The sequence below is a fragment of the Nannobrachium achirus genome (genome assembly GCF_963921795.1).
Source record: "Nannobrachium achirus genome assembly, chromosome: 12".
Lineage (NCBI taxonomy): Eukaryota > Metazoa > Chordata > Actinopteri > Myctophiformes > Myctophidae > Nannobrachium > Nannobrachium achirus.
Window position 1 is genome coordinate 18249307 of NC_137832.1, and position 27189 is coordinate 18276495.

Consider the following 27189-nt stretch of genomic DNA (forward strand, 5'->3'; position numbering starts at 1 on the left):
AAAAAATGTGACAGGTCTCTCAGTATGGCGTTATGTGAAGATGGAATGTGCTTATAGCTTTGCCAACTGTCTGTTCTCTTCACGCCACAGCGGCAGGCTGGGATTCAGTGCTCATCAACCCCCAATTTATCAATACACTCCAGAATGTTGTAAGGAATTACCAGGGACCACTGGACTGGACATTATATAGCATCAAGGGCAAGAAATACTTGGGCCAGGGTTCATTCATAACAAGTGAATGCAGTGTTTAAAGCAGGGTTCCCCAATTAGTTTTCCCCAAGGGCCGAATTATGTCTAGGGTACCTAAGCCGAGGGCCACAACATTGCAGGGGGCGATGGTGGCGTTCCCGCTACTCCAGTTCAGATATCGTCGTTGTCGGGTGAAAAACTTGTATGACCAAAACCATTCGTTTTGCATTTATCTTTTTAAAAATTATTTAAACGAGTGAAAACAGCAGATCTACAAGCACACAACGCCTCGCGGTGCGAGGCGTTGTGTGCTTGTAGATCGGCTGTTTTCACTACTTTTGTGCGACGGCCTTGTTTGATCAAGCAGAGCTTTACTTTGCGAAAGAACGTACACATTTTGAGATACGGGTTGTCCACCCGACAATGACGATATACTAGTGTTGTTGCTGCTCTTAAGCCTCGATCAGTGTCTGCGGTGAAGAGCTATCCACCGCAAATTTGAGGTGGAAAGCTTTCCACCTCAAGTCAGAAAATAAGTGAAGGCCATCATAGTCAGTCACGGTGTAGTCCTATTCACCGTGACTGACTGGTCTAGATCGACCAATCAGTGAATGGGGTGAAGAGCCTGTCTGTCTGGAGGAATGACGTAACGTTGTAGTTTCATGACTCAAAAAGACTACACCGCGGTGGATAGCCTTCCACCGCGGAGCCGACTCTGATCGAGGCTTTATACTACCATTATTACTGGGGTTGGTGGGGGCCAGACAGTAGCCCCCCGCGGGCCGCAAATGGCCCGCGGGCCGCCTATTGGGGAACCCTGGTTTAAAGTATCAATACTTGCAACTATCAACCCATTAACAACCCCCTCTCACCCTCTGCATTGTTACGTGACAAAATTAAATACAAAAATATTTAACAAAAAGGTCTTGATCTTCCTGACCAAATGCCACATTATATACACACACTGTAAACAAAAGCCAGTGGACACCCTTTGTAATTAGTGTTACGGTGAGTGGACACGACAGCTAATCAATTGTGTGCCGAGAGTGTGCTTCTAATTATGTGGCTTAGGTTAAAGGAAGGCCATTTTCCGTTTCAGAATTTCAGACCAGCTGTTTAGAAGAATGTCAGTGTAGCTGTATCATTAAAATTTCCATTCACTGGAACAAAGAACACTAATTAGAAACACTAATTACAAAGGGTGTCCACTGACCTTTGGTCAAAGTGTGCCTACAATGAGAACCCAGCTGGGCACACAATAAACCATGAATGTGCTTCTAAATCTAAGCGGAATAGTTTACCCTTTCAGGTTCCATCGTGTGATGGTGGCAGCTTTATTTTATGCTTTCGGAAATCTGTGGTACACGTTAAAGGGATACGTCAGCAATTTGCATTTCAGCTTGTTAATTTCGTTTTCGTTTCTTTGTAGGAAATGTACACTTCCTGTAAGCAGAAGCTAGCGGTGCCAACTTGTGGTTATGAGGAAATTCAAAAGATGGTGCCTGGTGAAGAAGCATGAACCGAACAAAGAAATGTCAGGTTATCCTTTTGTAAGAAAAGGGCAGGACATGTAGTGAGGTGAACAAACAGCTTATGTCAGTGCAGTTAAATGAGTCATACCATTTAAAAGAAAAGAAAAAAATACCTCCCTACAAACCATGCAAATAAATACAATGGACTTAGTAAGCAGAGAGGCACAATGCAGCCGTCAGTTAGCATTATAGTAATGCAGCAGACTCAATTTACACGGTTAAACTAGTGAGCTGTACTGTAGTGTGCTACCGCATCCCTATTTAATTTAGTGATGCTAAGAATTATGACAATTTCAAATATAGAATTTAACAGAAAATACAATATTTCTACCGCACAGTGAATTCTCCAGTCACTTGTGCATTTCTTACAGTTTACTGTATAGTGTAATGTGTTGTGCAAAATGTAACTATGGTGTTCTGTAACATCTGATGTTTTTATCTAGATCAGTGTTTATGGTTCGGAGTACATTTCTCCTTTCCATCCTATGCTGGAAAAAAAGGAATACCTGGTCTAGCGAAAGACAAATCCCAGATGAAAGCACAATGTGGTCCACACTCTAACTTAGGCATCTTATCGTCGTTGTCGGGTGAAATTCTTTTATGTCCAAAAGCGTTATGTATTTATCATTTAAAAAAAGAACTAAACTAGTGAAAACAGCCGAACTACAAGCACACAACGCCTCGCGCTGCGAGGCGTTGTGTGCTTGTAGTTCGGCTGTTTTCACTACTTTTGTGCAACCGCCTTGTATGATGAAGCAGGGCTTTACTTTGTGAAAGAACATACACATTTGAAACTTGGAGATACGAGGTTTCCGCCCGACAACGACGTTATACTAAACTCAATCTATTGGCTATGATAAATGACTGACACGTTTCTATGTGCCCTGTGAATGCAAATCTTTTACATTAAGTGCAAGTTGGTAAATGCCGGCCTACACAAATGCAAACGCTCAGTGTAGTAGCTGCAAGCTTAGAGTTTATAACCATTACAGTACCAGTACCAACACAGCAAACAAATGTACAGTACTGTCACCCCTTACTAATCTGTGCTTAGAAAATCAGCAAAACTTTAAATAACGTGTTTGGTGCTATTTTAACATAACATTAGTGTTGCTTAACAAGATCCACTTCTGTCAGACACTCGGTCATGGCCAGAGGCAGAAGGAGTGACCGCGTGAGGACGGTCAACCCAGAGTCTGTTCCTGATGACGGAACCCGAAGTCCCCCCAATTAGAAGGCTCTAAAACATATTTGGCAACTCCAGAAATTCTTCAGTCTCACACAAACTGTAGTGAAAAGACACACATTTTCTCAGCAGATTTGGCCCATAGAAAGCCCATCCCCCCAGTCTCCTGTAACATAATTCACGCAGGCACTTTATCCATTAGATCAGAGGCATCTGAATCAAGATAAGGTCAGGAAGACTAGGAGCAAAAAGTCTTGTCTGAATTCCATTCCAAAGGAATTCCGTTATTGCCACCGTTGGAAGGAGAATTCTGGTAAAGTTGATAGGTGGTAATGCACAACCTAAAACTAAACTTCAAGGTTCCTCTCGCATAACAGACTATACACCCTGAATATTGGGCAATGTTTGAGAGAAGAATATCGGGAAGGATGAACAGGGAAGGAAAATGAAGTGTAGAAGGCACCGAGTCTTCAACATTACTTCCTCTTTGTTGATCCTGAAGGCATAGATGATCTGCAGATGATATCAGACAGTGGCTATAGTGTCACTTCGTGTGGGTCATTAGCATAGATCTAAGCTTGGATTATGCTTCAGCAACAAAGTGTATTGCGATTGCAAATAATAAACGTATTTTAACTGCCAGATAAAAATAATTCAAGCAGAAAATAAGCAACTTCTTCTCAAAGAAACACTTTGTCACCAGAGCATAAAACAGGCTTTACGGCTACCACACCGGGCTCTTGAAGAGAACTACATACAGTACACTCTCTACCGCACTAGAGGGTGGAGTGTCTTTGTGTGTCCAGTGAAGAACTGCACTGGTTAGGGTAACTAGAGATACACTCAAGCTCGAGTTATATTTTGTGGCGCATCGCATCACACTCAGAAAGTAGCCGATCTCCAAGCTCACTACACATATGAAGTATTATGAACTTGTACATTTTTGGTATGTAACTAAAGTACAGTATAACTCGGGCTTGAGATAAGTAGCCTCCTCCCCCAGAGCCAAAGCGCCTGACATGAAATGTATGCGGTTTTGTTGTGGAGGTTTGGAGTGTGACTAGGCGATGCGAGGTATAACAGTTGAATGTGGATTGGATTTAGTGTTTGGTTTGGATGGGCAGAAAGCTCAGAAGGGCAAGCTTGACTGAAGATTGTACTGAAGGAGTGGAGCAGTGACGGCTTCATGTCAGGTCTCAAAGTACTTGTAGATGGCTGTGACATAGGTCATGACGCTCTGCCAGTCTGGCCTCTCTGTGTGCACCATCTCATTGATGTCCTGCAGGAGAGAATGAGACGTTGTGCATTCATTAACCCATTTAGGCCTAAAAATTATTGAATGCTTTAACCAGTGAAAAATAGCAGATATACAAGCTCACAGCTGCAAGCTTGTAGATCTGCTATTTTTGAAAAAGTCATGAAAATGTGTGCAAATCTTTGAATATATGTATTTTCAAAGCGAACGTTTCTAACTCAAATTTTGCTTCTGGGTGGTCCCTGGAACTAAATATTTTGAGATGGGGGTCCGTGGACAAATACATATCATTTTGGGGGTCCTTCACATGAAAAGGTTTGAGAACCACTGACATGGTAGTCTCTCAAGAACAGACTAACTGAGCTCCAGTTAAGTGAAAAGGAACTTTTGTTTGACGATGGCTATAGCCAGATTGCTGACATAGAAACATATAGGTTTTTCAAAAAACCTTAGAAGCATTCAAAAGACACTTATAGAATCTAAATTTTCACGATTCTTCAAAAATAGCAGATCTACAAGCTTGTATATCTGCTATTTTTTAATAGTTAAAGTATAAAATAATAATACTCAATAATGTGTACAAGGGGTACACATGGAATGGGTTAAATTCATTTAACAATCTTCATGACAAAATGCCATAATAAACTATAATGTATTTGTCGTACTGTATATTTCAAGAGATAATGTACAGTTGATAATTTACTGTTTAAACCCATTAAAACCCAGAAAACATCTGTGTCATTTTAGATTGTAACCACTTTACCCATCATTTCATAATGGCTATTAAAAAACAGCAGATACACAAGTTCATTGCTTTCTAAAGTGAACATTTTTAACTCTATGCTCTGCTTCTGAGGGGTCTCTAGAACAAAATATTTTGAATGGGTTTCCGCGGCCAAAATATAATTTTGGGAGGCATCGACATGACAATGTTGAAATAATTATAATTAAAAAACAAAATGTAGGAAACTAAAAAATTAAGGAACCTACAAAAATGTATCCACGACCAACAAATGGGTCCCGACCCAGTGCTTGGGAACCAGTGGCTTAATATATCGGGAAAAGAGCAGAGTAAACTGTTGTTAATCACATGAACCCTGACATCCCTATTCTGGCGAAAATGAGCAGACATTAACTGAAAATAGTGGGGCGTCGTGTTGTGAACTTGTAGGTGGCCATTTTCATGATTTGACGTGCAACAAAGTACTGAATAATGGCATCACTGGTTCAGTGGCTTACCAAAGTAGACTTGATCCCCACACTTTCTGCAGCTTGGAATGCTAAGGTAAAGTTTCGCCTCTGAGGAACAAAAAAAAAGGAGGAAAAACCCAAAGTCACACATTAATAATGGTCTCTTTGGCATAACCAATAAGAGAGTCTTAATTGTCCATGGGTCATTGCCCTTGCCTAGGACTCTCACGATTATGACATTTTACATGACGATTCATTTTCTCTCAAATAATTGCGATTAACGATTTAATTGTGTTTTTGTCGTTGACAATTATATTTCTGTTTGGCTTTTAGACTTTGAAGTTGCACATGGTAGATATGACACATAACCTAAATATGCAAAGAAATTACTGACATATTTTACAACTTTATACTTAAAAAAAGAACACTGATAGTGGAAACAGCCGACTTACAAGCTTGTAGATTTGCTATTTCCACTAATCTTTACTTAAAAAGAAAAAAAAAAGAAATGTTTTCAACATGGAAACGATTATGTCGATTATGAAAAATATTTGTGATTAGACGATCATGTAATAATTGTGACAGCCCTATACTTGCCTTCTCTTGGCTGGTGAGCTCCTGGTAAGGGATATGTGCAGGCAGGTAGGTGTGAAGAACAGCGCAGAAGGCCAGACCATCATTCCAGCTGCTGCTGAAGTTAGTGATATCAATATTCTGAAACAGAGAGGAACACAGTATCTTTTCAAGAGCCAAAGTCTGTGTATCGGCTTTCAATTACTGAACAGAAACCCATAATGCAAGCAAATGCATACACTTGACATACTGTATTTTTCAGCCATTATTAACCAAACAAAGTCAGGTAATGAATAGACACTCCACTCCACCACAGACAGAATCTTTTTAACAGATAGGGGTTCACGTCTTATGTTATGAAAAATTTAGACTGAACTTAGACATTTTTTAAATTATGCATACTTATTTTGAAAATTAACTCAATATAGAGTGCAGAGTCATATATCCAAGGTACAGAACATTGTCAGCAACATTATGGAGATAATAAATTGAGCTACCACAAACAGGACATAAGTTTGTAGGGATGACAATTAAAATTAGCAGATGTCTGCAATTGTTTCTAAACTTGTTTTTGTAAATGTTCTGTAAATGTTTTGTGAATATTGATTGTACTGTGACACATCTCGACGACACTGCAAATGAGGGCAACCTCAATGTCTCTCGAGTATAAATAAAGGTTTGAATGAATGGGTCAGGATTGCTGATTGCTGTTAAATGTTCCACACTTCCTGGAAAGCATCTAGACACGTGGGAACTATGGCAACCGTTCCTTCTATGTAATCAAAAGAGGAAAAACATCCCCTTACTAAAAAGGTAAGTAACTGTAAACATACAAGGCTTGTGACATCCATGTCAAACAACACATTACTGGGTCAGCAGCATCATAATGTACAGCATGTTCCCTTTGCAAACCTAACGTAATCAAGATCAGTCTTCATGACAACATATAGCGTCTGTGACTTGGACGTGGAACGCGGTGCCAAACTACAGTACATGTAAACCATCATAGATAAGTGAACAGTGAGACACAAACCCCTGGAAAAACGGTGTTAAAAACCATTTAGAACGGGTACACATTATTGTGTATCATTATTTTATGCTTTAACTATTGAAAAATAGCAGATATACAAGCTCACAGCACGGCACCGAGTGCCACGCTGCGAGCTTGTAGATCTGCTATTTTTGAGAAATCGTGAAAATTAGAATTTTGACCCGATTCTAAGTGTCTTTTGAATCCTTCTAAGAGCTTTTGAAAGACGTATGTTTCTATGTCAGCAATCTGGCCAGCCATCGTCAAAGAAAAGGTCCTTTTCGCTTAACTGGAGCTCAGTTAGTCTGTTCTTGAGAGACTACTATGTCAGTGGGTCTCAAACCTTTTCATGTGAAGGACCCCAAAAATTATATTTATTTGGCCACGGACCCGCATCTCAAAATATTTATTTCCAGGGACCCCCCCCAGAAGCAAAATTTGAGTTACAAACGTTCGCTTTGAAAATACATATAGTCAAAGATTTGCACACATTTTCACGACTTTTTCTGTGAGCTTGTATATCTGCTATTTTTCACTGGTTAAAGCATTCAATAAGTCTAGGCCCTAAATGGGTTAATATTCAACAGAAAGCCCTTCTCTCGTGACATTGTTATTGATGATTTCAGGCACCAGAAGAGAACAGTTTGTGAGAACAATTTAGGCGTTTGGCAGACACTCTTATCCAGAGAGACTAACAAAGTGCAAGGACAGAGTAACCCCGGCATGAGCCCTATTCCCTATATTTAACCAACAACGGGGTAAGTGGGGGAGTAATTGAGTGCTAAGAAAACAAGTATGTGCTACAATGTAGCACATACTTTAGCAGGGCCAACATCTGGAGGCTTGAGGAATGAACCCGGGGTCTTCCAGTTGGAGCGTGGTCAACACATACCAGGCACTCCCTGCTAGTAGAAATGAAAGCCTTCAACCTGGCGTTCCTATTTTGGCCTTGTCATTATAGGCAAATCTTTTAAGAAATGTTAACAAGTTCAAAATCTGACAACAACAAAAATAGCAACATTAACATATCTACAGGCTCACAAGAAGTCAAAGTGAGCTAGGTATTTCCATGATTTCTTTAAGTGGTCAAATCTAAATCTGTGTGTGTGTGTGTGTGTGTTAGGGCATTCACAAATAGTGATTTTTAGTTTTTATTCGACCTCAAAGTATTCGAATAGTCAAATATTCGACAGGACTGGCCAAACTGTCAAATATTAAGTAAGCAAGAGGCGAACATTGTGATCTACATGCTCACTACATGATCTACATGCTCACAACGTCTCGCGTTGCGAGGCGTTGCGAGCATGCAGATCGGCTATTTTCACAATATTTATCTGCGGAACCGAGTCACATTAAATGTAATACCTACAATTCTAAGTGCTTGTCCGGGTGGGGGTCCTCAGTTCAAATATGTTTATTTTGGGGGTCACGGCCTAAAAAGGTTTGAGAACCCCTGGTATAGAGCATTAACAAATTCATCCACCAGGGGCATTGACAACTCATTCTTATGACTTACTATCTAGCCAAGCTTTATAAACTATATTTTTTTTAAGAGAAAACAATAAAAAAAAAATAATAATAAAAAAATCGGTGAACAACGTCGAATAGTGACTTTGATATTCGAATGTTCGAATATTCGAATATTTGGTGAATGCCCTGGTGTGTGTGTGTGTGTGTGTGTGTGTGTGTGTGTGTGTGTGCGTGTGCGTATGTTCATAATGAGCAGAGAGGCCTACCTGATAACCTTCAGTCTTCTTCTGACACCACTTAAGCAGGGCATTTCTCTTGGAACCTCCATACTCCCTGGCTAGAGCTGCCAGAGGGTCCTTCCTCTCCTCTCTTCGTGCACGCACGCACACGCACGCACACGCACACACACACACACACACACACACACACACACACACACACACACACACACACACACACACACAGTTAGTTATCAGACTGAGCCTGGGCCACTAATGAAGCTTTTATTTTATGCTTTTCCCCCCCTTCTTTTTTTCCAAGTAAAAACTCAAGGTAAATGCAAAAAAAAACATACTTTTCAAATGCAACATTCAGAGAGAAACATTCAAAAGGTATTGCTAAAATACCAGGCATTCCAACCATAAAGCTACTGGCAGTTGTTTACAGTAAATATAGTGTCCGTCTGGTACCTGAGGCGGCTGCGTGTTGTGGGGGTGACGGAGGCGGTGGGGGAGGAGGAGGCCATGGACGGCAGAGAGGACAGCTGGGAGGAGGCAGAGCCCATGGCCATTAGGGAGGAGGAGGAGGAGGCCCCCTCGGACGCCGACATGTCCCTCTTTATCTCCTCACTGCTCCTGCGAGACACTGGTGGGGACACGAGCAGGGGCGTCACAAGGGGAGGAAAAGTGGGACTGGGACCATTTAGGCCTAGAATTATTGAATGCTTTAACCAGTGAAAAATAGCAGATATACAAGCTCACAGCGCGGCACCGAGTGCCGCGCTGCGAGCTTGTAGATCTGCTATTTTTGAAAAAGTCGTGAAAATGTGTGCAAATCTTTGAATATATTTATTTTCAAATCGAACGTTTGTAACTCAAATTTTGCTTCTGGGTGGTCCCTGGAACTACATATTTTGAGATGGGGGTCCGTGGACAAATACATATAATTTTGGGGGTCCTTCATATGAAAAGGTTTGAGCACCACTGACGTAGAAACCTAGGTTTTTCAAAAAACCTTAGAAGGATTTAAAATATTCAAAGACTTTTTCCAGATTTTTCAAAAATAACAAATCTACAAGCTCGCGGCGCGGCACTGTGAGCTTGTAGATCTGCTATTTTTTAAATAGTTAAAGCACAAAATAATGCGTTTCCAGTCTAAACGGGTTAAACCCCTCCTCCACCTACAGTATGAAGAACACTCATGGGGGGCCCGCAGCGAATCCTTGTACCCAGGGCCCAGAATTTGGTGCGACACCCCACAAGTACATTATGAGCTGCGATTACTCCTATCATAACACATTATGATTGGTCACTGCTCCTATCACAACACAAACTGAACAGGCCAAAGAAAAGAATTACATCCCTGACTTAAGCACAGTGAATCACAAAGATTAATATCCTTCACTGGGAGTATAAACACAGCTCAAAGTGACGTGGGACCTGTGATGTACTCCAGGGCTAGCGTAGTTCCCATGCTTGGTAAACGTACACTAAAAAGCGTTGTCGTCAGTGAAACCAGATCGTATTGCCGTTGTCGTCATTTAGATCAGGCAGCAGCCAAGTAGTACATTAAAGGGGAATTTAGTTTTGTTGCCTTATTTTTAGATGATTTGGACCACAAATGAAGGGTGGTTGTAAATATTATTGTTAATTAGTCAATTAATTCTCCTCATTCAAGGGGCAGGTTGGTAATCCATACAATGCCCGTTTATTTTGGAGACAAATAGAATAATGTTTTCAGAAAGATATTGCCTATATTTGGCAAAAAATAAAAACGAACTCTGGCATAATTTGAATTGCCAGCTTGCCAGTAATTCAATGAATCAGCTCGCAAATATCACACAGACGTTTTTCAACTGGAGCCCAAAAGTGTGCAAGCTATTTTTCTTTTGTAAGATCCAAGGGGGTACCCCATAGAATCATATGCACGCACTATTGTGTACACACACACACACACACACACACACACACACACACACACACACACACACACACACACACACACACACACACACACACACACACACACACACACACACACACACACACACACACACACACACACACACACACAAAACATTTTAAAGTCTTATGTAAAGGGGGGTCTCTGGTCCACTAAAGCCCCTATCAGAGTCCAAGGTGAAGAGCTATCCACCGCAAATTTTAGGTGGAAAGCTTTCCACCTCAAGTCAGAAAATAAGTGAAGGCCATCATAGTCAGTCACAGTGAAGTCCTATTCACCGTGACTGACTGGTCTAGATCGACCAATCAGTGAACGGGGCAAAGAGCCTATCTGTCTGAAAGTAAAAACAGAGAGATGTGTCGGGACTCGCGGTGGAAAGCTCTTCACCGCGAGGAATGATGTAACGTTGTAGTTTTATGACTCAAAAAGACTACACCGCGGTGGATAGCTCTTCACTGCGGTACCGACTCTGATAGGGGCTTAAGTATCCAACTAGTGATCCATAAGAGAAATTGTTTGGACTGGTCTTTGAGCTTATGATTTTAGAATTTCCATGATCTGTGGCTGACCTGAGATTGCCTTGGCAGAGTCCATGCTGGTGACCCTCTGGAGTGCAGAGGAAGGACGGCTGACCGAGGTTCCCCTGAGAAGGTGCTCAGCTGTGGACACAAGAGGACATTTATGTCACGTCAAGGGATGGGACGATAAGCCATATTATCGTTTATCGTGACAAAAAAACACTCACAATAATCGTATCGTGGAGATTTCATTTATCGTGAAATCGTCCTCCGTCATGCACCGGGATCAATTCACCTTTTATTTGCAGAGCTGCACATCCGGTAACATTTAAACCCTCTATCATTAAAACATACTTATAATATATGTACTTGATAGTCTTTTTTTCACTCTACCAAATCTCTTTGGCGATCTACAAGCTCACAACGCGCTGTGAGCTTGTAAATCCGCTATTTTTGGGGAAATGTTCCGCGGCCGCCCCAGGATAATACATGTTGGGGACATTTTGATCATCCCGATAATATCATAAATCGCGATTTCTTTGTTCACGATTAATCGTGATATGACATTTTCACATCGTCCCATCCCTAGTCACATACTGTACACGTCTATGTTACGACGAGTGTGTCTGTGATGCTATCCATCAGAAACTGGACATTAACCGGGGGGGTGGGTGGGCTTGTGTGTTTGTGTGTGTGTGTGTGTGCAGGAAAAGGCACATTCCAGTGCCTCCACCCCGGGGAATAACTGAGGAATGAGGCAGACCCTCCGCACAAGAAAACAATAAATCTGAGGGGAAAATAAACGAAACACTGGAAGGGCTATGGCCGGCTAAGCACGTTCGCATCAGGCACTTGAACTCATTAATGGTGAGAAAGGAACGCGGGGAGATTCTTACACGGTGGTTCGATATTTGCTTACCGTACCCCCTCTAGCCAAAACTCACTCACCCACCTAGCATTTTAACCCATTTAGGCCTAGAATGATTGAATGCTTTTAACCAGTGGAAAAATAGCAGATATACAAGCTCACAGCGCGGCACCGAGTGCCGCGCTGCGAGCTTGTAGATCTGCTATTTTTGAAAAAGTCGTGAAAATGTGTGCAAATCTTTGAATATGTGTATTTTCAAAGCGAACGTTTGTAACTCAAATTTTGCTTCTGGGGGGTCCCTGGAACTAAATATTTTGAGATGGGGGTCCGTGGCCAAATACATATCATTTTGTGGGTCCTTCACATGAAAAAGTTTGAGAACCACTGACATAGTAGTCTCTCAAGAACAGACTAACTGAGCTCCAGTTAAGTGAAAAGGACCTTTTCTTTGACGATGGCTGGCCAGATTGCTGACATAGAAACATTGTTTTTAAAAAAAAAATCTTAGAAGGATTCAAAAGACACTTATAGAATCGGTTCAAAAATTCTAATTTTCACGATTTTTCAAAAATAGCAGATCTACAAGCTCGCGTATATCTGCTATTTTTCAACAGTTAAAGCATAAAATAATGATACACAATAATGTGTACCCGTTCTGAATGGGTTTAATAAAGTGGCACGCCTTAAATGAGGTCAACACTCAGTGACTCGCTGATTCCACAAGTCCTTTGGGGAAACACCCCACGCCCCTACGCCGTGTCTCCAAGTGCGCTGGCCGTCCACTCCCCTTATTCCCTCTTATTTATGGAGAAAGAGGGAGAGCAGGAGAACAAGGAAGATACACGCTCTCGTTTGAATTGATTCCAGACTAGCGTGCGCGGCGGTGCGCGAGCGGCTCTGGAGGCTGAGCTCTTAACCGGTACGCCGCCCCCGTGCTGCCGCGAGGTTTAGACGGAGCTTATCGACAACAACAAAATGCACAAACGAGACCATCAGATGGTGTTTTATAAGACTCTCTGGGGAAACGCGTAACTTCCCAGCTGCTGGGACTCATTCAGCAAAAAATACAAAGGGAGGATGGACGGCCAACAACCTCAAATAGTTTAATGTGCCGCTCTTTGCACACATTTATACAAAAAATAAAGAATAAGCGTCAGGAGGAGGCTATCCCAAACAATGTGCCAAGACACACTGGTGTGTCTGGTGGGAATTTGTGTGACAACACATTATTATTGCGTCATATAAAACAATACAAAAAGTTATATATTTTTTACATGAGCTTTTTATTGACTTTATCAGTACTGTGCTTTCCCAATACAGTGGAAAATTCTAATTTTAGACCAACGGTTTTCAAACTTTTTGGGCTTCAGTACCACCTTTTCCTTAAAAGTCCAGCTTTTATGTGAATATGTTGAAAATAAAAGTAAGTAGCCTATTTTCTGCTCAGTAACAGTACAAATTCTCACTTCATTTGTTTTAAAGCTTTACGGAGAGCAGCACGTTCACATACATGTGTCAATATTTTATCATTAAACATAACAGTAAAATAAATGTTTCCAGTTTCCATTTTCTATCAAGTATCCCCTGTAGTCATCTGCATACCCCTAGGGGTACACTTAACCCAATTTGAGAAACACTGTTTTAGACATCTTCAACTATTGATAAGTCTTACATTTTAGTTACTATGAAAACCTCCACCGGCTGTCCGTCAGTCAGTCAGTCGGTCAGTCCGTCCCTCTGTCTGTCCATCACGTCATGACACACTTTTGGCCCTACTCTTATTTCTGGCACCGTTGCCCCTATCCATGCCAAACTTTGCACACACACTCCTTTGGACACCGATCCTACAGATTTTGCCCTAGAATCACGCAAAGCGGTACACAGTATCTCTGAAGTCATGTCATCAACATGGATCTGTTCCCATTTCCCATATTCCCTCCTGATTGGCTACGATTGCCTTCTAAAGTTTGTGTGAATGCAACCTGACGGTCGCTTATCTCCCGATTAGGGAGTCTTACTGGTTTCTTTTCAGGTTTAAGTGTATTATTTAGATTTGTGTCTTACCTGGCATGGTTATGTCTGTGTAGCTGGGCCTCTTGTCACTCAAAGAGGAGAGAGGCTTGGCTGCTGTCATGGACCCACTTATGGAGTGTCTCTGAAATAGGCCACAAAAAAAAAAAAAAAAAGTATTTAACTTCTCAAAATCTGTCTATGGAAACTATGACCAGAGAAGAATACAACACGGATCTACTAAAACATGTCTAAGTGTAAATACTATGGTGAAACAAATAAGCACCACATTTTTATAATTACATGATGTCCTGCCGTTTGATGGATACTTTATGGACGCCACAGTTCAACCAGTCAGCGGTTAACCCCCAACCCCAACTCTCACCCTTCCTCTTGGGCCTAGTCAAAAAGGGTACTCTTGTTTGGGAGGCCCATTGGTTAGAGTAGAGTTCTTAATAGGGCATTAACGACTTGTGATTTTTTCAAGTCGACCAGTAAAAAGTTGAGTTGAAGTCGACTTTATCGTTTGATGACGTCATCACATCACACACAACCCCCCAATTCAGGCTTTTGCAAATCCCGCCCCATTCTGCCCTGTTACTATGGTGGGACATTTGACCCTGGGCAGATTGTCTTTATAGTGGCAGTGAATGGGATTTTTTTTATTTTTTCATAGCCTCATTACAGCTATATAAAGTACCAAAGGAAAAACATCTAGGTGATATTAATAAAAAGGGAAGACAAAGGTACAGTAGTTACATTGCAAAACAGGGGGTTTCCCCGAAAATACATGTTTTAATTTGTTTAATCCCAGTGGGACAGAATCATCCATTGCAGATTCTTTTATAGTGGAAGTGGATGGGATTTTTTTTATTTTTTCATAGCCTCATTACAGCTATATAAAGTACCAAAAAAAACACATCTACGTGATATTAATAAAAAGGGAAGAAAAAGGTACAGTAATTATATAGCAAAACAGTAGTTTCCCCCCGAAAATATATGTTTTAATTAGTTTAATCCTCTGGATCAGAGAGAGAATAGAAATAGAAACAGAAAGCACATTGCATCTTGGGTAGGAAGAGGAGAGCCAGATTATAGTTCTCCTCACATAATAGGCTGGCTTTTCGTAATTCTGCCCATTTAAAATATACTAGCCCTTACCCGTTCAAAGATATGAGCTCCAAAATGATGTGCAGTGTGTGGGTTATGGGATGTGCACTGTGCATACAGTATATGAGGGATGGAAAGTAACTTTAACTGGTGCTTGCATGATAATATGTAGGAGCATCAATGTAAGAAATACCCGTTTCGTTTAATGGCTAGATGCAGAATATAGATACACCATAAAAATGCTAATATACAGCATACGATTTGTGAAAGTGACAAACGGGCTTCACAGTTATGTCAGGTGTGTTCATATGCTAATTGTGATGCGATTTCAGATCAATTGCTCCAGCCACTGAGGAGAAACGCTGTTTCAGACAGACAGACAGACAGACAGACAGACAGACAGACAGACAGACATTCGCAAAATTATAGTATAGATGTACCCAATCGTAACTAGTTAGACCATTGATAAGGTCCATGTGAACTAGTTTGTTGAAGCTTATTCATTATGATGAGCGAGATCGCTATCACCGCCCGCGGCCGTACTGGACGAATGCCGTGTCGCGCAGAGCGGACAGTTTTTGAAAGCCTGAAGCAACTTTCTCCACTGCACAAACTCCACCCCCGATAGCAAAAAGTGAATGTTTTTTTCTGGTTGGCCAGTCAGGGAGTCTCAGGGACCAATCAGAAGGCTGACAAACGGTGAATTATTTTGGGGGGTCCCCAGATGATTAACTTAACACATCGAGTGCCCGGATGTATGACGTGTGTGTGTTGCTGGTGCCCATGGCAACGCGTCATTCTACCTACAGGCGAGAGTACTGGCGAGAAAAGTAATCCGAGTAAATGTAATCGGAGTATGTCCTGTTTATTTCGCGAAAATCTTTTCTTTCAGTCAGGACCGTTTTTTATCATTTCTAAGCCACAGTGTTTGTGTTACGGCAGGTAGAAGAGGCTGCCGTTTTGAAATGAAAGTGATTTAAAAGCTAGATTAGGAGAAAACATCACTTTTGTGCAGCCGGTAAACAGGAAGTCAACGAGCCACACAGCACGTCCGGGTGACGTAATTGCGCGCTGCATGTTGGGAAATGGAGTTTGTTTCATCACCGCGGCAGCCAAGTGCAGTAGCTACAGTACAGTATAGTTTACTGTACAACGCGTCAAACGCGTCGTGGGCCTCCAGCGACATCAAAGAGATTGGCTTGTAGACACCACGTGGGCACCCGATGTGTTAATGTGAAACATTGTTTTCTCACTCAACTGTAAACAAACCAACATAACGTTTAAGTGTATAGAGGGTATCTTCACATTTCTTTTTAATACCTCTAAAATAAAAAATTGGTCAAATTGTCAAATATCAGAGACAGAAATTGTGAAAATAGCCGATCTACATCCTCGCAACGCAAGGCGTTGTGAGCATGTAGATCTGCTATTTTCACAATAGAACCGTGTTATACAAAATGTAATGCCTCAACTCTCAGTGCTCGTCAGGGTGAGGGGGTCCCCTGTTAAAATATGATTATTTTTGGGGGTCGCGGCCTGATAAGATTGAGAACCACCGGCCTAAAAAACGATACATTTTCAAAACATTCATGAGAGCCCTCTTCCGTACCTGTATGGGTGAAACGGCAGCAGCCGGTGGCGTCTTCAGAGGACTGGGGCTGAGGGGCGTGCGTGGTAGCGTGGCCGCTGGGACTGTTGGAACTGCTGGAACAGCGGTGCCGTTGGAGCCGGGGCCTGTGGCGGCGCAACAGTGGAGCAGTCCGTCATGCAACACTATAGTAAGGGGATTGTATAAGATATTTGACCAATCTGCCAAGTAAATCGTTACCAAGAAATGTCTTCACCAAAGTGTTTCTAAAGGTGTGTAATAATATGTACTAAAAGGTTGAAGTTCAACTCCCGGGGGAAACCTCTTAAAAAAACGGATTTGTGTTTGTGTCCCATTAATTTACTATACAGGGAAAACACACAATAAAATAAATATGCTTTAAGTAGCATGTGAGGGGATAAAACTAGTTTTTTTGAATCCATTTGTTTTGCATGAAGAATATTCCTTGGGCTAAAAACAGAACCACAAAATGATGGTTTAGTGATGAATCATCACTTTTCACCATTTTGTAGGGGCCATTTGTAGCCCACGGAATGTTTTTCGTGTAAAACAAATGCTTGCAATGGATTCAGCATCATGAAAAACCCCTAGTTTGACCCCTCACATGCTACTTAAAGCATATTTATTTGTTTTATTTTTTTCCTGTAGAGTAAAGTTAATGGGACACAATATTTATTTTTTTGTATTTTTTTCCTGTAGAGTAAAGTTAATGGGACACAAACACGAATAATCTTTTTTATGAGGTTTCCCCCGGGAGTTGAATTTCAACCTTTTAGTACACACCTTTAGAAACACATTGGTGAAGAGATTTCTTGGTAACGATTTACTTTGCAGATTTTCTTATGTTCCCCTTACATATTCGGGCAGCAACAGTTAGCACAGTGACTAATGCTCTTAATATCATGGATCAAACAGCGAGATAAGTGGGTCGGCTTACATTCGCACTGTGGCGGGGGATCCTTGGAGGCGCTGTCAAAGCTCTTGATGAGTGTTTTGACTGTAGGAGAGGGCTCAGACGACGTGGAGGAGCGTCTGCTAAGCCCCATGCCTTGTCTAAGGGCCGCCAGGTCCCTCTCCACAGCGTTCATGTAGTTGTACACCCTGCCCCGCTCCTCTTCTTGCCTGGTGGGGAACACAGAACATTCAGAATGTCATCTTTATTTTTATTATATCGTCACTGTCTGGCCAAAACCTCTTAACTCCATTTTTCTGGGCATAAATCAGAGCTATTGAACACCCTTTACATCTGAGTGTTGGTTAAAATAATATTCAACCAATGGAAAGTAGTAAAGTAGTGCTTGGGACAAAACCTCCTAACTCCACACTTTCTGCCAAACCAGCTAACTCCACCCGATTGGCCCTCTCTTTTTTTCATAAATATGTGCTATTGATCACCCTTTACGTCTGTGTGTTGGTTAAAATAATATTGAACCAATGAAAAGTAGTAAAAAGCCCTTCGGTCAAATCCTCCTAACTCCACTTGAGCTCATTTTCCAGAAAATTTACATTTTGACGTTAGGATGTTTCGGCCCAACAGCAGAGATATGTAAAGACATCAGCAGACATCATCCCCAAAGCTGTCGAATATGGCAAATAAGCAGGGCAACTCACTTTTGCTTAGCAGACGTTATGTTTTATATTAAAAATTAATATCACAGATTTTGACTTTACCCACTGATTTTAATCTTACAACAAGAAAGGACCTCCAAGGAATCACTGGAACCATGCTGATAGTAGCTGGTAGATTGTAAACACAATCAGTACTAAAACAAATAAGCTAGGCTGTTTCCCACCCTGTACGTAAGCAGGGTGGGTCGATACGTTTCTGGAAACAAACAAGACAGTTGAGATTGACCTCTCAGTGTTTATATATCTTACTTGCGGTTCTTGACCTCGTCGAGTTCCTTGCTTAGCTTTTCACTCTTCTCCTGTGCTTCCTGCAGCCGGCGCCGCAGGTCTCCAATCTCCTCTTGGGCCTCCGATTTGATGTCATTAGCGATGACCACGGCTGTCTGCAGATCAGCCTGGAACTGACGCCACTCTAAAGACTCCTCCTGCATGACACACACACACACACACACACACACACACACACACACACACACACACACACACACACACACACACACACACACACACACACACACACACACACACACACACACACACACACACACACGAGTTACAAATGTTCGCTTTTAAATAGATATATTAAAAAAATAGCAGCTCTACAAGCTCGCAGCGCAGCACCGAGCTAAAGCATTCAAGGTAGGTTCTCAGTTCAATCCCGGCCTCCCCCAGAGTTATTGTCGAAGTGTCCTTGAGCAAGACACTGAACCCCTAATAGCTCCCGATGAGCAGGTTGGCGCCTTGCATGGTTTCCTCCGCTATCGGTGTATGAATGTGTGTGTGAGAATGGGTGAATGTAATGCAAATCATCATCATGGTAAATGGTGCATTTATATAGCGCCTTTATCCAAGGCACTTTACAAAAGATTGTGCATTACATTCACCCATTCACACACCCTTTCATTACATTCACCAATTCACACACAAATTCATACACCGATGGCAGAGGAAACCATGCAAGGCACCAACCTGCTCACCGGGAGCAACTAGGGGTTCAGAGTCTTGCTCAAGGACTCTTCGACACTAACTCTGGGGCAGCCCGGAATCGAACTGGGAACCTTTTCGGGAACACTCTGTGTTCTAATGATGGCATTGGATATATAGGTGCTATATAAATGCACCATTTACCATTTTCCTATAGCACCCTGTGGCATGACACTTCTCCACTTACTTTACTTACCCTCAGTCTCCGGTGGAGAATCTTGATCTCTCTCTCCATGTCGTGTTTCTGGTCTTGCAGCTTCTTTACAGAGTCTGACAGAGGAAGCAGATAAAATGTTGGAGTTCATGTGAACGGGCCACAGGGTAGATTCTCACACACAACTTCAGGAAGAGTGCAGCAGGATTGTAAATTGTATACTCAAACTACTGGTTGCATTTCAATTAACTAGAGCACCTACTGGCTAATGAGAGAAATTGATTTGACAGATATTTGATTACATTATAGGCTGTAAAAATGGAAGCCTCCGTTTTTCATCAATTGCCAACTTGGCTTGAATTGATCGCTAGCAAGGTTTGTATTCAACGAGTTTGTAAAATTGACAAAAGACCCAGAACAAGGCACAGTTACAAAATGACAGCTTAAATAAATGTTATTACAAACAAAAGCAGCTACTGTAGCTTTTTGTACACAGAAACAAGAGTGCTTCTGTGCAAACAAGGGTAGATTTATTGACCTAGTCTAAATAAGATGTATATTATATCATGTCATATAAACTTTCATGTACAACTTATATAACTTACATAAAAGAATGTTTATAGTTTACAATTCAGGGAGACAAAGTCAGATGGTGGAGGAGGGGGTTAATGAACTTATATAGAGCAGGGGTTCCCAAACGTTTTTGTCTCAGGGCACCCCATAAATATTTTTTTAATTCGAGGCACCCCTACATTATAATTTTCACTCCCAGCACCTTATATTTATAGCATATCGTCGTTGTCGGGTGGAAACCTTGTATGTCCAAAACCGTTTGTTTTGTATTTATCATCTATAAAATGTAATAAACTAGTGAAAACAGCAGATCTACAAGCACACAAGTGTGCTTGTAGATCGTCTGTTTTCACTAGTTTTGTGCGACAGTCTTGTATGATGAAGCAGGGCTTTGCTTTACCAAAAGACACACACATTTGAAACTTGGAGATACGAGGTTTCTGCCCGACAGTGACAATATTTTTGTGATTATGTTGCGAGGAAAACGTTGAGATAATAGCCATTTTGGTTAGAACTGAAGTTTAAAATTATACTAAATATTTGTCCAAATAAATTCAAAATATTATCAAATTATCTCGCGACACCACTGGACTGCCGTCGCAGCACCCCAGGGTGCCCCGTCACCCACTTTGAAAACCCCTGATATAGAAGAGGACGGGGAACAAAGGTTTTCATCCACTGCCCACAATGGCCCTTTTTTATTAGACCTAAACCATTTTACCAGCCATAGATATATGATTTTTAGAGAAGACCAGACCCTCTTAGCAGCAGCCATCGTGATTGATGCCTGATCACACACAAGCGGCATCATTTTGCCGCCGTAAATGCAACACCTACTCTCTAGGTCTGTGATGATGAGGTTGTCGTGCAGTTTGACGGCTCGGTGCTGCTCCACCTCATCTTCCAGCTCAAAGATGGTCTCCTTCATGTCTGCTATCTCGGTGTCCTTCTCCTGGATGTCCAGACGCTGCTTCTCCAGCAGCCGCTCCTGCTCAGCCATCTGCCGCTGCACCTGCTGCTGGAAGTCTCTGTACTCCGCGTCCAGCTGTGCACAGGAACACACAGGAAGAAGGGGATCACTCATCCAAGTGTTAAATGTTAACACGCTTAACTCATTCCCTACCATTGACGAGATCTGACAGATTATTTTATAAGGTCCCCAAGCCTAGCAATAGAATGGATTATCGCTGTCACTCTGTTTTTCACCCAGCATTACAAGAGATGCTCCCGTACACAGTCAATGCAGTTTTTTGGACATCGTATAACACACGGTAGCCCCGTGCAAGTCCGCAGATAATCGAAAATACAGTAGGAGCCTGGTAGGTGTTTCAATCTAGTGTCCATTTTTGAGCATGCCATTATTTATCTATACTATAATTTTGCGAATGTCTGAGTGAGTGAGTGAGTGAGTGGGGGGCTGGGGGGTGGGGTGGGGGGGGGTAGCCATTAAACGAAACAAGTATTTCTTACATTGATGCTCCTACATATTATCATGCAAGCACCAGTTAAAGTTACTTTACATCCCTCATATACTGTATGCACAGTGCACATCCCATAACCCACACACTGCACATCATTTTGGAGCTCATATCTTTGAACGGGTAAGGGCTAGTTTTAATAATTAATAAAAGATGTGTCAAACATTGTCAAAAATAGGGCTAATATGTCTTACTTAAATGACTAATGTGCCATATGTACAACCAGTCTTCACGGTTGTGATTTAACACTGATGCATCGCATTTGCAGAACTAACTGGACTGCACTCTGTCGAGGTGCCAACTTGCTTCTTGTGCACTAGTACTTGACTAGTATAAAAAAAAGACTAATACAATCTATGACACGCGGTCACTGGCAAAACTAACCTTACTGAGCGTGTCCTGTAGTCTGGTGACATCGTTGTGGGTGTGTCCCAGCTCTTCTTCCAGCTTGGCGGCTTTGGCTTCCGCCTCCTCCTTGTCGAGGCGCACTCCCTCTAGCAGCTGGCGGATGTCGTTCTTGTTGCCGGCGTTGTGCATGGAGTAGAGCTCGGCCACCTTCTGCCTCTCCTGGTCCAGGTGGGACCGGCAGCGGCTCAGCTCCGCCTGGTCGTTGCTCACGGCGGCTTTGTACTCGTCGAGGGCCGCCTCCATGGCCGCCCGGTCCTGCCTCTCGGAGTCCACGATGCGCTCCATGTGGTGGTTTCTCTCCTTCAGCGCGCCGATCACCTCCTGGGCCTCGGCGTTGTCCTGCTCGGCCATCTTCAGCGTGTTGGAGAGGTGCTGCTGGACCCCCAGGAGCTGCTCCCTCTCGAAGCGGGCGTTGTCGGCCAGGTCCACGTAGCGCTGCTCCAGCTCCATGTAGCGGCCGCTCTTGATGTCCTCCTCCAGCGAGTAGGACACGTGGTGGTCGTCCAGCAGCGAGCGCAGGTACTCGATTTGCCTGCCGTACAACTCCAGCTTGTCACTCTGCTGGCACAGCGAGTCCATGAGGATGACCTTCTCCTCGCCCAGCCGTTCGTTCTCTCCGTTCAGCTCCTGGGTGATCTGCTGCAGGTCGGCTAACTCCTGCAGGGTAGCTTGGAGCTCCTCCGCGGTGCTGTGCTGGTTCTCCTCCATCTGGTGGATGCGCTCCGTCAGACAGGCCACCGACACCTCGCTGTTGTTGCCGCTGCTGCCCCGTCGCGAGCGCTCCCTGCTGGGCGCGCTCTCCGACTCGGAGGAAGACGAGGCTCCGGAGGGCGCGTCCAGGGCGTCGTCGCTGGACGTGACGGCTTGGTAGACCTCGCTGGATTCGCTGTCCAGGTTGTCGGCCGAGCCTCCGTGTTCCTGGCCGGTCAGCAGGTCCTCCAAAGAACCCGGGGTGGAGCCCTCCACCGAGGAGGTCAGGGTGCCCGTGCCTCCTCCGTCACTTTGCCCACTGCCGGCTGCCAGGTCGGGGCTCAGGGAGGGGTAGTTGAACAGCTTATCCGACGCGTCCAGTCTCTGCTCCAAGGAGAAACCCAGGGCGTTGAGGCGGTCCTTCAGCATGCGGTTCTCGCTCTTCAGCAGATTGAGCTCCACCCGGATGGCCTGGTTCTGCTCCTGCAGGAGCAGCAGTGTCGACTCCACGTCGGCAGCCGTGATGGCCGACACATGCACCGGCTGCTTCTCCTCCTCCACCTCCTCCTGCGCTCCCTCGTCAGGGGGCGCCTCCTCCTCCCCTCCCAGGCCCAGCTGGGCCCTCATGTCCCTCAGCTCGCTGCGGAGGTGCAAGATCTCCACGTCCTTGCTCTTGGCCAGACCCAGCAGGTCTTTCACCTTGACCTCCAGAGCCACCTTGTCACTGATTTGGCCATCCGACTTGGACTTGCTCATGCGGCTCTCGGACTCGGCGAGGACCTGGCTGCGAGATCGCTTCCCCGCGGCGGCGGCGTCTCCCGACGCGGCCCCAGACACCGACTGCTTCTTGCCGACCGAGGTTTTGGACGTCCGCAACCGGTCTCTGTACGAATTTGTCTCCTTGGACGTTGAGGACGTTGTCCGCTTAGTTAATGTACCTAGCAGGGGATCAGGAAATAAAATTAAATAAGTTCTCACAAAAAAACAACAGAACATAGACTTAAAAATCACACTCGTGTGAACTGAGCGGTGGAGGCTGTGTGTGTGTGTGTGTGTGTGTGCGTGCATGAATGTGAGTGTGCCTGGCCTGAACAACAGCGCCCCTCCCTTAACATGTGTGGTCAGAAAAGGTACTGCAGGCTACATACAGACACAGGCTACATACAGACACGCACGCATACATACCCTCACACACGGCCACGTATAGGAGACGGTGTAACCACCACTCAAAAACATGTTGAGATGTGAAAAAATAAAAACGTTTGCTTCACTTCACAATGTATGAATGAATGAACCATTGTAAAGCGCTTTGAGCACTTTAAAGTGCTATAAAAAATGCAATTCATTATTATGAATAGAGATACCTGATGTAGTCTTTGGTCTGCTCTCTGTGTTAGCAGTGGCCCCGGTGGCGGCTGTTCTCTTGCTCTTGGTGACAGCATTACTAGGGGCAGGGTTCCCTCCAGCCATGGCTGCTAACAGATCGTCATTGCTTTTAACCTGAAACAAAACCACAACAAAACCAAATCATTAGAGACAAAGGGTATTAACTCATTCACTGCTAGGCCCGATAGTCCCGAGAATATGCTAATGTCCCTCTCTGCCTGGCCCGATAATCCCGAGAATTTCCAGTTTTTGGAAAAAATAAAAATAAAATTGGACCCCAAAAAATGTACTAGGCATGATAGCAATCGCGAAATTGCATGTTTAACCCCCATAGCAACCCCATCTTTCAAACATGGCAGCCATGTTTGTTTACATTTTAAGAAAACATAATGGCTGCTAGTTCATGAATGCCTGAACGGATTTCCATTCGGATTTTTTTGTTTGAAAGCTGTGAGCAATGTGGACACACGTGGTGCATGATCTAGGCATGGACATGACATGATCAGTGCACTATGAATTACATGGAAGTCTATGGAGAGGGAGGCACCTGGAACTTGGAAGGTATTTTTAAATGGCCGTGTATGAGTTGTTTAAAAAGGTGACACATAATAACAGTAAGTAAGAGATAATAACAACAGTAAATGACAGTAATGAAGTACAGGGCTTGACATTAACCTTTTGAGGCACTTGTCCTTTAAACGAGTACATTTCCCATTTACTTGTCCGGGCACAAAAGTCACTTAATATAAAAATGAGAAATTTCACAAGTAATTTCTTTCTTAAATGCATGCATAGGAGTCAGACATTGAAATAAAATAAATAACAAGGACTGCTAACGACCCCCCTTAGTTGCCTCCACTCCATAGTATCGCCAGTCCATAGTCTGCATACAGCACAAAGCTGCTAGGAGCGTTACAGAAAAAGTGAAACCAAGAGCCACTTGTCCAATGGACAAGTACATTTTTAATGAGCTTGTCCGGAAGGATTTATTACTTGTCAGGACAAGGCTTAACCCATTTAAGGCCTAGAATTATTGAATGCTTTAACCAGTGAAAAATAGCAGATATACAAGCTCACAGTGCGGCACTGAGTGCCGCGCTGCAAGCTTGTAGATCTGGTATTTTTGAAAAAGTCGTGAAAATGTGTGCAAATCTTTGAATACATGTATTTTCAAAGCAAATGTTTGTAACTCAAATTTTGCTTCTGGGGGGTCCCTGGAACTAAATATTTTGAGATGGGGGTCCGTGGCCAAATAAATATAATTTTGGGGGTCCTTCACATGAAAAGGTTTGAGCACCACTGACATAGTGGTCTCTCAAGAACAGACTAACTGAGAACCAGTTAAGTGAAAAGGACCTTTTCTTTGATGATGGCTGGCCAGATTGCTGACATAGAAACATGGGTTTTTCAAAAAACCTTAGAAGGATTCAAAAGACACTTATAGAATCGGGCCAAAATTCTAATTTTCACGATTTTTCAAAAATAGCAGATCTACAAGCTTGCAGCGTGGCACTCGGTGCCGCGCTGTGAGCTTGTATATCTGCTATTTTTCAATAGTTAAAGCATAAAATAATGATACACAATAATGTGATTGTGTACCCATTCTAAATGGGTTAATGTCAAGCCCTGATAGTACATTAGGTAATTTTTACCTTAGACAGAGGAGCCGATGTGGTGTTCCTGCCTGAAGACTTCCCAGTGCCTGACGCAGCCGAGACCTCAGTCTTTCCTCGCTCTCCGCCCGGAGCTTTACTCGCCGCTGGCCGCACCGTCTTCTTCATACTGGGAGCTCTGTGGTCGATGCATTTACAACTGAATCTGCACACAGGGAGAGAGGGGAGGGCGGGAGAGGAAAGGTAGACAAGTGTCAGTGCACCGACTGATACCTCCAGCTTTCCATGGAAGAGGAATTCTTTCCACAAGTGTCCATTTCCATAACATTATAAAACACTAGAGTAGTAGAGTGATTTTCTTTTTTAAAGAAAGGAAAAAAACTAAAGGAATCGTTGTTTAATGGGGGTCACGTGTTTCGCCCTGGACTGACGAGAACCTGACTTGTTGCCATGACAGCAGGAAAAGTGATTTGTGACTACTGACAAAGCTGGAGAGAAAGACTAAGCGCTTTAGCACAAACTTGCATGTCTTGGCATTGTTATTTTGCACTAAGGCCCTGAAGAGGAAAAAGGTTCGCTGGAGTGCTTTATGGCTCAACTACTAACGTTGAGGTATCTCGTTGTGTTCTTAGTTATAAGCCATTTGTTTTGGTATGCAGGCATTGACACTAAGGCTTGCCCACCTGCCCCCAGCAGGTAAATAAAACCTTCAGGCAGGTGATGTTTGCTTTCAGGTTGCCCGACCGGGCAAGTGCTCATTTGAGAGGGGACGCAATCGTCTATAAACTCAAGAGATATCAGTCTAAACACCTGAACGTGGCCAGCGTGCTCTGTCTTCTGGCCTGTGGAATGTAAAATAAGAGGCGAGCACGGATTAACTATAATGTGCTGTTTTTACTGTTGCTACACTTAAAAATGTAAAATAGCAAGTGTGAAACCATAGACATATTCAATCATAGCTATGTAGGTTTTTGGATCAGTAAGTATTGAGGTACAGTATGACATTTTTATCACACAGCCCCAGAAAGGAAATAAATATGGTAAGTGTTAAATTGAGCTGTAATTAAAATAGGGTTAGGGTTATAAAACCTATCATTTTATAAGGAACAATTTACTTTTCGGGCAAGTAGGTGTGACCTTTGGGCAAGTAGAAAATGACCTGTACTTGCCCGACGGGGAAGTGCCTCTGAGACCTTAGTGTCAACCCCTGGGTATGGTAGTAAATATAATTGCAATGCAAACTGTCACCAGTTCGCTTGAATTAGACCCCAAAATCAGACAGACACTCAAGAAGCCTTGTAGTAATTCAATTGGAACAAAAACTCACAATTCACAGGCTGAAAACGTTAAAACTCATCGTCTCATCCATATACTTTTTCAACGCTGGATTGGGGGTGGCACTCAGTTAGCCACCTAAACTTCAGAAAGGCCATGTCAGTCTTACCTGACCTAAGCTGGAGAAGAACAACTGCCATAAGCGTCTAACCGGAAGTTCAGGAAGTACAGGGCCACAGGAAGTTCCAGTAGGCAAGCCCTGTACTTCCAGTTAGAC

The 27189-nt window shown here is 43.1% G+C and overlaps 1 protein-coding gene across 2 annotated transcripts in view; it reads right to left on the bottom strand.

Annotated features, from left to right (window-relative positions):
• Window positions 1-3500: 3500 nt before the first annotated feature.
• Window positions 3501-27189, bottom strand: part of specc1la (sperm antigen with calponin homology and coiled-coil domains 1-like a) — a 30959-nt gene continuing 7270 nt past the window's right edge. Inside the window, exons 2-16 of one of the 2 annotated variants that reach the window (XM_080738183.1) lie at window positions 25677-25842; window positions 24003-24138; window positions 21925-23576; window positions 20900-21107; window positions 19532-19605; window positions 18601-18776; window positions 17660-17844; window positions 16723-16847; window positions 14058-14148; window positions 11177-11266; window positions 9116-9290; window positions 8693-8795; window positions 5951-6067; window positions 5402-5461; window positions 3501-4186 (exon numbers count right to left, since the gene is read on the bottom strand). In XM_080738183.1, coding sequence (XP_080594309.1) covers window positions 4097-4186; window positions 5402-5461; window positions 5951-6067; window positions 8693-8795; window positions 9116-9290; window positions 11177-11266; window positions 14058-14148; window positions 16723-16847; window positions 17660-17844; window positions 18601-18776; window positions 19532-19605; window positions 20900-21107; window positions 21925-23576; window positions 24003-24138; window positions 25677-25805 — 3411 coding nt within the window. In that variant the 5' untranslated portion in view covers window positions 25806-25842 and the 3' untranslated portion in view covers window positions 3501-4096. Of the gene's footprint in view, window positions 4187-5401; window positions 5462-5950; window positions 6068-8692; window positions 8796-9115; window positions 9291-11176; window positions 11267-14057; window positions 14149-16722; window positions 16848-17659; window positions 17845-18600; window positions 18777-19531; window positions 19606-20899; window positions 21108-21924; window positions 23577-24002; window positions 24139-25676; window positions 25843-27189 lie in introns of those variants that run through there. The other variant, XM_080738184.1, reaches the window with a different exon arrangement.